General features: G+C 39.1%; 1 protein-coding gene and 1 long non-coding RNA gene across 6 annotated transcripts in view; one reads left to right on the forward strand and one right to left on the reverse strand.

The window, feature by feature from the left end:
* The window catches only part of PRKG1 (protein kinase cGMP-dependent 1), a 581,919-nt gene that overhangs the window by 99,252 nt on the left and 466,991 nt on the right, over window positions 1-15,676 (reverse strand). For all 5 annotated transcript variants that reach the window (XM_088670276.1, XM_088670275.1, XM_035137531.3 and 2 more), the window contains one exon: window positions 13,465-13,559. In XM_088670276.1, coding sequence (XP_088526402.1) covers window positions 13,465-13,559 — 95 coding nt within the window. The remainder of the gene's footprint in view (window positions 1-13,464; window positions 13,560-15,676) is intronic.
* On the forward strand, window positions 735-4,757 carry LOC148685632 (uncharacterized). The gene is made up of 3 exons (XR_015950181.1): window positions 735-1,570; window positions 2,739-2,825; window positions 3,438-4,757. It is a non-coding gene; the product is annotated as an uncharacterized LOC148685632 (long non-coding RNA).

Here is a 15,676-nt window from a genome sequence, read left to right on the forward strand (position 1 = left end):
GTTGTATTTTTAAACACTGTGGGCACAATGCACCAAGCAGTGCTCCTGCTTGTTCCAGCTGGGCTTATTCAGGAGCCTCATGCAAACACCTATGAAGTGAACTGAGGCCAGTTGCAGTTTAGCGGCCTGGAATTTCCTGTCCGCAGGAAAGAGAGAGAGAGAGAGAGAGAGAGAGAGAGAGAGAGAGAGAGAGAGAGAGAGATGGTGTGCGGGTGAGGAGAGAAAGTAATTGGGAAGCAATCATTTCTCTTTGTGCTGTCAATGTCTATTCATGTTTTCTTGTCCTCTTTTCAGAGACATGTTCTACAGATGGAAAATACAATGGACGGCAGAATTTAGTCATTTACTCCTGTACAATGAATTGTTATTGAGTATACTCCTAATGTAAAATATTGTTCTCAAGCATGTCAAGACTGTGCCAGTTAACTGGTGTGTGAGCGCTTTTGTGTGGGAAGTTGGAGGGGCTAATGAGTGGAGGGTGTTTGATTCATCAGAAATTGGGCTAGATGTCCAATTGGTCCTTTCCAATACAACACTATCTTAAAATACCAGCACATTTAAAGAAAATACAAAAATAATATTCTAGTACCTACAAGACGAAATAATCTTCTAGAACCCTGTAAGATTCATTGTGGAATAGGATTTGTGTACCATTCATCTGAATCCTTTTCCTTAAGGTTCCACTAAATTATTTTCTGTGTTTACTATAATCTTCCTGTATTACTTAAAGTATCATTCCCAGCTCTATAAATACTGAAAATGTTGTGCTGAGTAACTCCCCCCCCCATCTTCATTTGCATTCTCTCCCTTCACATACTTTAATTGCTTCCATTTCCAGCTTCCTTGGAGATCAGTCTTAGGGTTGGGCACAAAGCATAGCCAATGTTTTCCTACTTGCTTCAAAACCAGCCCTTTATACCTTAGGCAACCCTCACAAGTGGGAGCAAATCCTTCTGGGGTGCATTAGCACTCAAATAATTAGAATGGAAAAAGGTGGCTGGGGAGGGGAGAGAGAGATGATAAGCTGAAGACAGGGATGCAGCAAAATTAAAATACAGTAAGAAGTAAGAAACAGACAGGTTATTTTGCTCCATTAAATGCTGGAGCAATCTCAGGCCAAGGAAGCAAGTGAGAAGGCTCTTAATTTCTATGTAGAAATCTACTGTCTTATAAAGGATTGCCTGGATCTATCTCATAGGCAATTGAAAGACTAGAAATGGTATAGTAAAATCTATGAAGATCAACCACTTCTGTATTACCAGAATGTTTCCACGGGTTGTAATCAAACTATATATTCTGAAAGAGAGCTACTGTCCACCTAATCAGATTCACACAAGGGGCTTTTGGGGAAGGCGGCGGTGAAGCTTTCTTTCCAAGAACTTCCTTGAGTTAGCTTATTTTGGGCAATTCTCTCCTTCTCTAGCACTGTACATTGCTTCTCATTTCCCATTTCTCAGGAGGGACCTCAGTCCTCCAAAGAGGATTTTTGGGGTGGAGCACAAGTAGCTGCAGGGGAGAAGAAGGGGACAAGGAACTTTACTTCTATGAACTTCATTTGTTACATTATTAGGTAAGTCTTTTAAGGTGGTTGTAGCCACTTGCCCCCGTTTTATCATTAAATTATTTTTCTGCACTTCAGGTATTAAATGTGAGTGCTTTTCTTATCCCTTCTATAACTCCACTGCCATCATTAAGTTGCAAATAATTTCAGTATTCACCTTTCCCCCAACATAGTGGCTGGGTTTAGGAATACAATATGATTATTGGCAAGTAACATGTAACATCTTAGTTATTTGCTTTAAGATGTAATAGATACTTTAAAGATAAGACTATTTACTTGTTCTACTTCTCTTTCCTAATCTAAACTAACAGCCAGTTGCCTTCATGCTTCTCCTTCCTCAGTTAATTCACAGAGAGGAGTTCATCTGAAGTCTTCCTTCTTCTCAGGGATTCATTCACCCCAGTGAACCTACAAAATTCACCAGGGTCTTTACCCAAAGTCTTCTTTCTGGTCAGAGACTCATTGCTTCCTGAAGAAAACTGCCACCAACTGACGATCTGCCTTTAGCCCTTCTGCAGAATTGCTGGATGACACTGACTGACCCCCAAATAGTGCTGTCCCAGTGCTCCCCAGTCTGAATCCTCTAACCAATCAGGAAGTTTGCTCTGGCCAGGTTTTCTTCCCCATAGTTATCTTGCAAGCTACACTGAGGTAGTCTTCACTCTGGTTCAGGGACTAGCTGTTTCTTCATGTTAACTGTCATGTTCTTCATGTCAGCTCTTCCAAATAAATGCCACTGGAGTCTTCCTTTCCCATTGCTTCTGTCTTCAATGATTTTAGCTTTAAGGAGTTGGCTGCTGATACAAGGCTCTCTCAACTGCTAGACTGTCTCTGGTGGTTTCCCTTGGTGGCAGCAGCTCCTGCTCCTCTCAGCACCTTACTCTCTCAGGCAGGCCTGTGCAGAGCTTATCTGAAGCCCAGGGTGGGAGTCTTCTTAGAATAAAGTTGTAAACTCAAACAAAAAAAGCAGCTGGTCCATGGCAGGGCCTCCTGGCAGTCTTAGCCCACTGAGGCCTGGGGGAACTGTACCTGGCTGCCCCCACTCTCGGCACAGGCCTGCTCTCAAGCTGTCTCTTTCCTCTTCTTTAGTGCCCCAACAAATCACGTCAAGTCTCCTATAGACCGGCCAACTGATTGAATAGCTACTAAATGGAGCTTACCCTTTTATTCTCTCCAGTCAGAGCCCTCCAATCAATCACCAGGTTCTTATTGAAAATTGAAAACCTTGTTGGCCTGTTACTGTGAACCAATAGGTTTCAGTGAGGTGAGTACAAACTGACCTCTTAAACTGTACCCCATCGTTTAAAAGCTAAATTCTATAGCCATTGTTAGTAAAAAAAACCTCACAAGTTACCTAGGATGGATCTATACACCGGGGGGAAACCGCTATAAATTAAATCGTTAGAGCAAAAGATGGGGAAAAAATGCTATATGAAAATGCTATAAGAAGGTTATGTGCTCTCCGATGCCATCTGGTGTTACATGTTTATAATGCATTAAAATAGCTGTATTTTGAATGATGTAGCTGAGTCTCTAGTCTTCAGTGACAGTATCAGTTCTATCTGTTCTTGTAGGCTGTCAACTGAACCCCAATATGGTGTATCTCCCTAGCTTTGGTAAGATCAGTCTTTTCCCCTTTACACGGTTAACTGTTAGAAGAGAATAGTTCTTATATTTAAATTTCTTCTAATAAAGATCTGATTTCTTCACAGAGAGACATACAGTTGTTTTAAAATATGGCCAGACAAATTAAACATGAAGCCTGACCTAGTATTTTTTTTCTGTAAATGTGTGCCTAATTTACCTGGAAACAGCTTTGATTTATATTTTAATTATATTTCTCTTCATATGGGGTAACCCGTATTTGTTAAAATAGGACATTCTTAGAGATTTTCCAAGAATCCTTGGAAAAGACCCTGATGTTGGGAAAGATGGAGGGCACTAGGAGAAGGGGATGACAGAGGACGAGACGGTTGGGCAGTGTTCTCGAAGCTACGAACATGAGTTTGACCAAACTGCGGGAGGCAGTGGAAGACAGGAGTGCCTGGCGTGCTATGGTCCATGGGGTCACGAAGAGTCGGACACGACTAAACAACTAAACAACAACAGAGACTTTTTGGGGGGTGGATTCTAATTTCACAACAGTGAATTACGTTTAAATCTCCAGTCCCAGCAAAAACTTTCTTCAAGAAAAAAAAACCAACTGTGTCATTCCTAAATTAGCACACTGCCAATAGGGGAAGCTGAGCTTTCACAAACTGGAGTCACAGCTGGGCTCTCTGTGATACCATGTGTACCAAAAGCCATGTGCAAGCCACAACACCACTTGAAACTATTTGAATCACTTGCGCAAGCTCCAGGTCTGGATTGGAATGCCCTGCATTTATGGCACTTCTGAATCAGGAGCACTGACAAAGGAATGCAAGATCAGAACAAGAGCATGGGAAGTTTAAATAAGAAATTTCTGACAAAGTCAACCAATATTCTACTTCCCACAAAAACAAATGGTTCCAAAAAAATGTTTTCCATTAAACTCTGCTTTTTACCTTTGCTTGAAGCCTTGTATTGATTTTGGAACTTTACTTTATAAAAATACTTGTCTTGCAGAGTGAAAAAGAGTGGACAACTTTACTTCTCTTTTCTTGAAAGAAGCATAAACTATTCATGCATATTAAATAGAACTATAATTTATCTTCTAATAGACTTTTGGCAAGGGGTCTATTTTTTATCAGGCAGTCAATTAAAATTTGGCATTTCCTCCCTCTTACAATACATAGAAAGCAGGTTTTATTCATGGAATTTTTATTAACATGATTGTTTCCTTTGAGTATCTAATGCATTTCATTATTTTGTGTTTTATGTAAACATGTTTTTTTGAAATGCAAAGTGGCAATTTGAAATTCAGCACAGAAGGCAGACAGCTGATAAGGCACAAAAGATTTCAGTTTTAGTGTTCACTGATCTTCCAGCTCCAGTGTATATTATATTCATTTGTTCATTACCCATAGTGCTGTATTTGCTAATGTTGTTCAACTGGGATGAATTGCTGTGGTTCCGTTTTATTATATGGGAAATCTACATAAAAGCACACAGGCAATTGCACATCATTTCAAAAAGTCTTAAGACATTTGCTGAAAAGTTGAAAAATAAGCTCTCGCTTTAATAATAAAAAGAAGCTCTTGCATTACTTAAATCCAATATGACTAGAGTCTTTTTATGCGACTAATACAACAGTTTCGAAAGAGATTCATTTAAGTCATAATCCTTCCCCATCAAATACATTCATGTTCCCACTTGAAAAACCTAATGAAAATTCTCTCAGGTATGTCAGCTGGAAAAGTCTCCCAGATACGGTATGCACACTTGCTGAACGCTAATGTATCGGAATTCAAGATGACCAGCTACTGATTTCACATGACATCTATGATTTTGAAGAAGCAGTTTTTCCTCAAGCACAGATTGCAATGTGAACACGAAGAAGTGATTGCCTGAATCATTCAAACTAAGCTGTAATCTTCCATGCCAATCAACTTCCATAAACATGTAAAACTGATTGATGGCCCTTTCTCCAAAAATGTTGCCTGCATCATACTCCAACCATTTTGTATTTATTCTTAATGCTAAGCAAGTACTTAACTTTCCCACTGAACTCCATGGTATGTTAAAGTACTTACGTTTGCCTGAATCATGCCTTTGAACTCCATCAAACTTGTCTCTATTTACACTGTCACTACTGCAAATATATTTTTTATTATTTTTGCCATTTTCCAGAATATGTATGCAAAAATAAGTTTTGACATCTTAAAAAGAAATATGCAATATATTGGATGTCAGATTCGAATAAATGTTTTCAAATAAACAATGGAAGAATTAAAATGACAGTATCTTATAAATAAACGTTGAATGAATGAGAATATAAATAGGATGTGATCTTATTTGTTACCTCAGTAGGTCTGTCATTTAAGCTGCCGACATGCCCATAGTATTAATGATGTTCTTGAATTCATGCTTTAAAAGGAAACTATAATCTCCCTTCCCAGAGGGATCACATGTACAGCATTGGAAGGCTATTTCTGAAAATAAGGCAACATGCTCTCCATGACAATGCCAACCACTAAAAGTATGATTTTTTTTAAAAAAAATGTGATCATAAATCCCTATGGTCCCAACATATGCGCAACAAACACAGGTGTCTGCTGTTATTATTTGGGGCAAGGCTCATTGGGAAGCCTCATGATTTGTATGCAGAAGGTACAGGTGAAACCTATAGCATCTCCGTGTAAAGAACCTCGTGTAGTAGGGCTGGAAAAAACACAATGACTAAAATTATACTGAAAGCATATGCTGTATGTGCTTGTGCTCTCAGTATTTTGATCATATGACATAAACTTTGCTGAAACACACATTCATTCAATCAAAACAAAGCTACGAAGGACATTCCTATTGCATAGGTCTGCAGCTTTTAGCTCAGGGGATGTACACAACGCAGCTTCAGCTTCGTTTTCTTCAGCTTCAGCTTCCATTGTCTTATGGAATAGCATTCCTCTGAACTTTAAGCAGTTTTTTTTTAAAGAAGAGCTCAGAGGTTAGTTTAACACAATATCTTATTTTTACTACAGGAATGTAAAAATACTATCTTTCTCTCTAGTACTTCCCACCTTGTATATTGGAGCTCACTTGAAATCTTACTTAACTGGAATCAAACTTTCCTAATCATTGGGATTCCCACACTCTACATATTGGTTTACTACATAACAGAAACATTTATAATACAGTGGTCCCTCGACTTATGAATTTAATCTGTTCCGAATGCACATTCGTAGGTCGAAAAGTTTGTAAGTCGAAAAAAGTGGGTTTCCCATAGGAATGCATTGGAAACGGAAAAATTCGTAAGTCGAGTAAACCGCCTCTAAAATTCGTAAGTTGAGAAAACCCCATCTAAACCACAACAGTTTTCCTTTCAGATGTCGAAAAAAATGTAAGTGTGCGGCCATTTTCCCCCATTCGTAACTCGAAATTTCGTAAGTCGAGTACTTCGTAAGTCGAGGGACCACTGTACCATAAAAGCAAATGTACAATCTGGCACACATAAATACAGTCATCAACCCCCCCTACACACACACACACACACACACACACACACACACACACACACACTTACACATATTTCCAATCCTCCGCTGCTGCTGCTGCCACACACACATTTCCAGGGTGTGGGAGACAGCAAGTCTTTCCTCCATTAAATATCGCCATATATATTCTTTCCCACTCATCCCTTCGGTTTATATATTAAGTCGTTTTACTAATCAGCTCAGGATGAAAAGGCACCTGGTCTATCGGAAGCAAATTAAGCTGCATTTACACATCCATGCAAACAGACTGTCAGAAGCACCAGGAAGATCTCCACAGGGGCACTCATGTGCACTAAGGTATTTTCCGAGTGGCTTTGAACATGCATTGCACGCAAATGCCACCAGCTGCCTGCACAATTACTTGCACACTTCTACCTCAAGAACTTGTTTGCAATGTTCAAATGATTTAGTGCAAAGGAAAGTTATGTTGCCTGTGTAAGTAAAAACAACGTAGGCAGTGGCTGATAACAAGTCACCTGTAAAACCTGAAACTGCTCTCAGACTTCACTAAAACTTACCCTAACTTGAGGTTATTCCTCACAAACTCCTTTTAAGGATCAGAAGGTACAAGAATCAAAGAAGTTACAGGTAACTAGAATTTGCCGTATTTTTACTACCGGTACACTAAGATCGCTGAAATAAATTCCAGATTTGTTGATATAAATTGTCTACTAAATCCTACTTTCTGCACAAACTGGAGATAATTGTGTTAAGAAGCCAGCAGCTATTGAGATTCAAATGAAAGGCATGGCATTATACAATCAGACTGACTCCAGAACTGATGCACCATGTTGATATTTAATGATAAATCTACCAAAGGCGATTCAAATGGCATTAAAATACACAACTATTCAGGCATAGCATAGACTGAGAGAAATGAGAATGAATTTAGTAAATTAAAACTTGCATTATCTATCCCAACAGGTGATTTGTAATACGTTGTAACGTCCCTGTGTCAAATGAAGAGGAAAGTAGGAAGCCATTTGGCAAACAATGGACTGAAAGAGCAGCTTATTTCTGTTTGTAACAGGAGACTAGCTTCAACAGAATCTCACTTTGTACCTGAGATTTGGTGGAAATGTACAGTCGCCTTCTGAAACTGGGGCCAAATCTAACTAGATGCTATCCTGTGTCACTAACATGAAAGTGGCAGTGAAATGAATATGAATATCAAGACAAGTCTCAATAGAAATAAAAAATCCTTCCAGTAGCACCTTAGAGACCAACTAAGTTTGTCATAGGTATGAGCTTTCGTGTGCATGCACACTTCTTCATGCACACGAAAGCTCATACCTATGACAAACTTAGTTGGTCTCTAAGGTGCTACTGGAAGGATTTTTTATTTTTATTTTGACTGCGTCAGACCAACACGGCTACCTACCTGTAACTAAGACAAGTCTCGGAAAGACTAAGCTCAAGACCACATCCTCTGGCTCAGCTACAGTGGGGAATTGCACCAGAGCTTTTACACAGCTTTTGTTCATTTCAGTGAGGCTTATACAGGAGAACTTGCAGATGGTTTGTGCCCCTTATCACCTTGTGAATATACAACAAGTTGCTCAAAAATGTACTGTTTGACATTTTTCAACGTTTTGAACTAGGGAGGAAATTAAGAAGCAATTATAGGGGGGGGGAAATATGCATCTCAGTTCAGTAACTCAAGTAAACATAGTACAATTATTTTGAACATATTGTGTGGGATAGCTTTAGTTTTACTGTTGTTTAGCTGATGTTTTAAAAGGATGTTTATATGCTATGATTTCAGTTTTATTGCTTTCATGGTGGTTTTTATTGTTCCTTGATATTGTACCCTAGCTTGGTGAAGCTATGTTGACAGGATAGATAAAAATCTGCTACAGTTCTACTTTGATGGTGCAAGTTCTATGCGGGAAATAAAGCATGGCAGACAAATCTTCTGCAACGTGTTGAGGTAAAGACCTGGTTCACACATAACACTAAACCATGGTTTATGAAACTATAGTTTATTAAACCATGGTTTAGCATTATGTGTGAACTCTTCCCAGCAGCTTAACTATAGTTTGTTTACTGCCAACAAAGCACAATATGAATATAAAGCTTGGCTTGTTTTAACTATAGATCAGTGTTATATGCAAACTCAGCATCTCTTTTAACCAGGACTTGTCTGAACACCCCGTTGCAGATATTTGCAAAACTACAAAAACAGTATGCAAAATTGAATGAAAAACAAGAGAAACTTTGGGGGGGGGGAGAGAAGCTGTAGTTTGTTCCATCACTTGTGGGAAAACGCATGAATAATTCATGTTTTGTTAAGAAAACATTGGCTTTCCACAAACCATCGTTTAGCCTTACGTGCATGCCAGGTGTCTCCCAGACCCAGAAAAATCCCAGCAAGCACTCTCTCTCCAATCCATCATAGTTACTAATGATCAATATGGTATACCACACATTCCCAAAGTTCTTTGGGGCACTAATGAAGCTGAGTGAACTCTTGCACCGGTACTTTGAAAGGTTGAGCTTGATTCAAAGTGGAATATACAATTTACTTAACTCAGATGCATAAGACCTATCTGCTCTGTTGGATTGTGAATTGACTCCTATCAGCTATAGCTTTGGGATGTTCCTCCATTCAAGGAAAAATAATACCCTACTCTGCTCTTATGTGAAATAAGAGACAAATAGGATGAGGAATATAATGATTATACTGCACAGAAAACCTCCTGGGGTCTAGAACAGAAAAAAATAGGTGCTAAAATGAAAATGTAATATTTGTATTTGTGTCTCTGAAAAATTAAAGTGTGCATGCATAACCACCCCCCTCCCTGCCACAGGTATATATTAAAATTCAGCAACATTGCCCAAGCCACAGTGCATTAGTGTTCTAATGCATATTGATTTCTGGGCAAATATCATCTTCTATAAGCTCTTAAGAAAGTGTCTTTGGCTCCTTTTACAATCCACAAAACTTTACATAGATTTTACGCTCTAAAAAATTCTATATCTGAAAGCCAACCTCTAACTATTCATGGTAAGTTGGGTGTGTGTGTGTGGGTGTGTTTTAAACTCTAATGAATACAAGCAAAAAGACACTGCACATTAGGCAAGGGAACATAAGAAGAGCCAAAAATAAAATCCCAAACAGATTATATTTCATGCAAAACTGCATGAAATCTAAACGGCATATCTAGTGCAGTCTCCTAGTTTGGGGGCGAACCCTATATAACTGTTCCTCTCCCTTGCCAGCACACAGGACACACAAAAGGAAGGCATTAATTTAAGTTTTACTAGTGTGCAATAAGGATACGGAACACATTGTAGATATCTATCAGACCACAGACAATAGCGATTATAATGGAAAATGTCACACACAGGGAAGCATAACAAAGCTTGTGGTCAAAGGAGCATTTAAAGATTTAAAAGAGGGGAAGGACCAGCAAACAGAATGGTACAGTGCCCTTGTCAAATGGTCCATCAGATAGCAAAGAAGATGAAGCTCAAGTTAAAGTTACCATCAACAGACCTTCTCATGCCCTATGAAAATATGGCTGGAGACAGATGACAATTCTTTCACTACTAAGATAGTATAAAAGATGAGTAGTTCCCTGGTGTGCACACACTTTCCAGATTATTATTTTTTATACCTCATGGAACTTTCTCAGCATTTTAGTAAACATTTCTCCTAAGGACCACATTTTTTACAAGCAATTTACTCTACTATAATGGCTTTCTGTATTTGCACTGACATATGTATTTTTGTACACTTTTTGTTGTTGTTGGAGAACTGCCATCTCACAAAAATGGAAGAAATGTGAATTTTGAAGGACAGTTGCATGTCACTTTGTGTATTGGGTGGGGTTTTTTTTGGAAATGCAAATAAACTGGGTTTGCATTAAAATGTGAGGTGTATCTCCCCATCTCTAATGGAGGCATGCTCTTGTACAGGGTTCTAGCTAGCCAAACATGCCCATTTTCAGGATACTGTTTTCCATTTCTTCACCCCAGCCTGATTTTCTGGTTTGTTTCCCACAAACAGAAACTCAGCATCCTGTAGTCTTTCTTCATGTCCAGCCCTCACTAAATAATGGTGGGAAGGTGTATTCAAAGTTTCTCCCCCCTAAATATTCTATTAATAGAACTTCTGAAAATTCTGGACTTCACCGAAGCCAATACTGCCTTCTTGTTTGCAAATGTTCTAGGTCTGGCAACATAACTGTCACCAACCAACATCTGAGTTTGTTATCATAGGGTGTGATGGGCCAGGCTGCCTCAGAAACCCTCTGGCATTAGCTGTTCAGAGTGAGGGAAAAGCAATTAGCTACATTTGCCCTCTAGGATACAATTTAATTCCTGTCATAATTTTATTTGTATGTACAGAGAGGAAGAAGAAAGAAAACATAGTGTAGCTGCAGCAATTCTTTTATGCAAACTACTATGGAAAAAGATGAAAATTAGCACAAAGGAAGGCTTTTTCGGGCGGAGAAATCTCTTGTAAAAGTGCAGAATTTGCTCTAAAAAGTCAAGAAGTTGGACCAGCCCAAAGAAATTTTTTTTCTTCCTGTAGTTGTAAGAAACTAGATAAGATTGTAGAATCAGCTCATCATTAGGAGGTTCACTTTCCTTATGCTATGAAGAAAGGTGTTTGTGGGGCAACACTGCCATGAGGAGGACATATAACACAACCTCCTCTCATATCGGTCCATGCCTTCTGACTTTGCTTGAGTGATCTGTGAAGGAACTGCACTGCAGCAGCTTCTGTTGTGCAGAGATTCCCAAAGCTGGAATTGTCCTTTCAAACAGTTTAACATCTCATAATCACAGAGTAAATATTCACAGCACTGGTTTAAAGGTCTTGCCCCGTATGAGAATCAATGGACAACAATCAGCTAAAATGCCAAAGAGGCTTTGAAAATATAATGCTAAAACGCAGGTGGGGAAAAATGATCAAATCTGTGAAAATAATAACATGCCAGCTGCTTATCTTGGGCAACTATTCACCAGCATATTTCACTGATATGTAGCTATATCTCAGCAATTTAACAAATATTGCTGAAATCAAGTCTTGCTCGAACACAAGAAACTTGCTAGCAATCTGGGCCCTGCAGGAGTTCAGCAATGTATTTTCATTCAAAAAGGATTTGCATAATTAAACTTTCCTCCATAAACTGGGAACGCTTGATAAATATCCCCACTGTTTCACCTGAATTTCAGAAATCAAAGTACTGGAGTATTTTAATGTACAAAAATTGCCCATGTACCCTTGTCAATGAATAAGAATTCAAATAAGTAAGAACTGGCCATTCTGGAATAAATACTATCAATACAAACTGCTTAGGGAGATTCATTTTTTCATTTTGAGCATCTGGTCTTCTGCTGAAATGGATTAGTTTTGTATCTTCTAGTTCTTACATTAATTTAATGAAGAATCATTTATAACAAGACAACTATAAAGTATCAATGGGAGGGGGTGAGGAACACTTTGTGTACCAATAGAGTATTTAGGAGAATATGTATTATCTATTACAGGCATCCCCAAACTTCGGCCCTCCAGATGTTTTGGACTACAATTCCCATCTTCCCCGACCACTGGTCCTGTTAGCTAGGGATCATGGGAGTTGTAGGCAAAACATCTGGAGGGCCGCAGTTTGGGGATGCCTGATCTATTACATTAAAGGATGGAGCTGTACAATACAATAGTATTTGGTAAATATTAATGCCTACCTTAGAGGTAGGGGTGCTTGAGGAATTCAGTCTCTGTAAATCTGATATGAACTGAGTTAATGTGCACCTCCCAAAATAATGTGCAGAGTAGAATTTAGCTCTTGATTAGATTTCACATTTCTTGAATGGGCCAGCTCAAAATGCGTATTAAAATACTTTTTCAAAATGCTGTTTGAGGGGGGAAATATTTAGAAATGGGGGGGGGGGTTATATGAATTAAAATGTGAATTTGTGAGGGAATTTTTAAATATACAATGCAAATTAATGAAAACAACAGGACAGGCTTAGGACAGATAAAGATGTTTATCTAGATAGCACTCACTGGGCAGTATCTAACATAGTACTTTTGCTAGTGCAATGCAACTTCTCCCTTCCCTCCCACCCCAGGCCCTCCCCAAATTTGCTCTAGAGTGTTTGGGGAAAACACAGATTGGGGGCAGTGTGGAGCGGTGCAAGGGAAGGAGGGGAAATTCTACTTTGCAGCCAAAAGTCATTGCACTCTTGGAAGTACGTTGTTGGATAATTACCCCCATCTCCAGTACTACCCTGGAACAGGTGAATAAGGAAGGAGATGTTTCTCATCACAGCTATGATCATCGGTTCATACTAGTGAACTGCCCCACCAGCCACAGAGTCTTCACCATTCTTGCATAAAGTAATAAAATGCAAATCCGAAAAGTCTATTTAGCAATCCAACCCCAGTTTTATTTTACATCTTTTGACTTCTTGCAATGACCCAGCCAAGTTCAATGCAGAGAAAAGAAAAGGGGGGAAAGTGGGAGGCAGGAATGAAAGCAAACATTTTAGCAGCTTGATAAATCATTTAGAATCATAACAAGGCTTACATATGATTGCAAAGAATTATAAATTATATGCAGCCTGCCTTCTGCTTTAGTACAAAACGATGAGTGAGAGTGGCTGAGAATTCTATTTCCTTAAGTTCTAGCTTTCAATTTAGCACAGCTTTCATTATAATGTGGCATTGATGCCACTACAGTAATTTTTCAGCTGTTCAAGACAAACGTTACTCAAAGCAAATCTAAATTGTGTATGTAGGCAAAGTTTAATACTTACCCCTGGAGTGCTTTTTCTCCAAACCAATCTCCCTTTCCTAAAGTACGGAGGAAGATTGAATCTTCTCCAGGCGAATCTTCACGTGTAACATTTACCTGAACAGAAGAGTTTTTTTAAAAAATGACAGTGAAAGGATATTGGCTCTGAAAAGGTATATTGCACTGAGAAAAAGCTGTAAACTAAATTATCTGTTCATATCTCAGCTCCATAATGAAGCTTTTGAGAGACCTTTTCCAAGCTAGCGTTTTCAAACTTTAGGCCCCATCTGGAAAAATGGGACTATAATACTGGACTAGGAATCTTGCAAGTATTACTTGTTAGCATTTGTCGCCCGGGCCAGTTAATTTAAGGGTATACTACAGAGCACAAAGAAAAGATGTCATATCAATACTTTGCTATCCTCTTCATCGTAACACTGTGATGTCATATACCTAGATTTTGTAAAAGCATCTTATGATGCAGAATATAAAATGTATCTCCATCCAAAGCCAACAGATTTTGTTTCACATGACTCACAACACATAACTAGAGCTGGATTGTGCCCATTTTCTAAGTCTTACATTTATATAACCCCCGGCTCATCCTGTTTTGAAACAGAAAAAACAACAGAAATACTAAACAATACTCAACCATTTATGCAGTTCAACAACAGTTATACGGCACACACATTTTAGAGATTGGCAAGCTACCCAAAATTCCCAAACTCCAAAATTTCCTGATTTTCTAAAATAACCTGGGACTAAAATTATAGATGTAAGAACTCAAGTTATATTTTAAAGAACTGAGAAAATACTTGGAAATCGTTTTTCCTCTCCCAGAGGAGTGATTGGCTCCATTGGATACTATAGGGGTGGGGAAAAGATGCTTCAGGAGGTAAATCTGTGGGGGGCAGGCCTTCACTGGGGCATGGGGAATTTGTCCAGCCCCTGGATTTGGCCCTCACATGTTTTAAAATCATCAATATGCAATGCAATGGGGGTATGTGGCCAACTTTCAGAGGGTTGTGGGTATCTTTGCCAGCTGAAACAATTGCCAAAGCGCACACAATCCCTGGCTGACAAAGCCTTTGCTCAGGCAGTACAAAGCATTTTTCAGGCAGAGAAGGCAGTAATTCTTCTCCTGATGGATTTTCATCCAAGCAGGGGGGTGGGGGGTGAGGGTTTTAAGAGCTTGCATCTCTCCTTTGAGACAGGCAATTTAACAAGCCCATGAAATTCTTTCCTGAGCCTGGCTCAGGAAATGTTCACTCACTCACATTCCCAGTTTTGGTTGATATATTTTTCTCCTAATAGTTTCACAAGGCTGGAACTGAATGTTATGGCAGGTGCTGGGTTGATGCCCCAAATAGCAGCCCCCTCATTCCACCCCCTTGTTCATAATGTCAGGAATATGCTACATGGGACACAGATGACATCATACAGCTGCGAGTTTTCCTGTGTGAGAGTGGAGTGCGGAAACTTGCAGTGTAATAAAGTCATGCAACATCAAGGATCTCTAGATATTTAAGGGAGAATGAAAGAGACATGTGGGCCGGGGGCTCATATCTGTCTTAAGGTGAGGTTTCAGATCCAGAACTGGCCCAACTTCTGCTGGCAATTATGAAAGGTGGGTGGGGCTGCCCACCTGCCAGTCACATGATATCATATGACACCAGGTGATTCAACTTCAAAAGCAGGCTGCAAAGGATGAATCAATTCAAGCCATGGCTGGAAGATTCTTCATTTGCAGCCATGAATTGAATTCAAACAAGTGTCTAATTCAAGCCACAGTGGCAACTGCAAAGGAAGAACTAGAACTGCACTTTGTGGTTGCATTCCCATGGGCAGTTTATTCCATTTCCATGACTTTTCTCTAATTGTTAAGTTCTGCATTGTATCTGAGCTTTCACACGACGTAAAGCCACTTCCGAAACTAAAGTGAGACACTCTGTAAAATTTAGTGTCAATTTCTGTGTTATTTACTTCCAGAAAAAAAGCAGTTTGCAAATAATATGGAAATGAGTTTTAAACTTGTGCTATATTCCACTATAGTTCTGGAACTGGCTTCTACATCATGTGAAAGCTCCAATATAACATGGAAATTAACAGTTAGGGAAACATTGTGAAAGTGGAATAAACGGCTATTTGAACGCTCATTATGTATACTGTTGGTTCGTTTTTTCCAGCTTTAATTTAATTTAATTCTGTTGTCACAGAGAGACAGAAAAATGTGT

This window comes from Zootoca vivipara, chromosome 5 (genome assembly GCF_965207765.1).
Source record: "Zootoca vivipara chromosome 5, rZooViv2.hap1.1, whole genome shotgun sequence".
NCBI classification, from domain to species: Eukaryota; Metazoa; Chordata; class Lepidosauria; order Squamata; family Lacertidae; genus Zootoca; species Zootoca vivipara.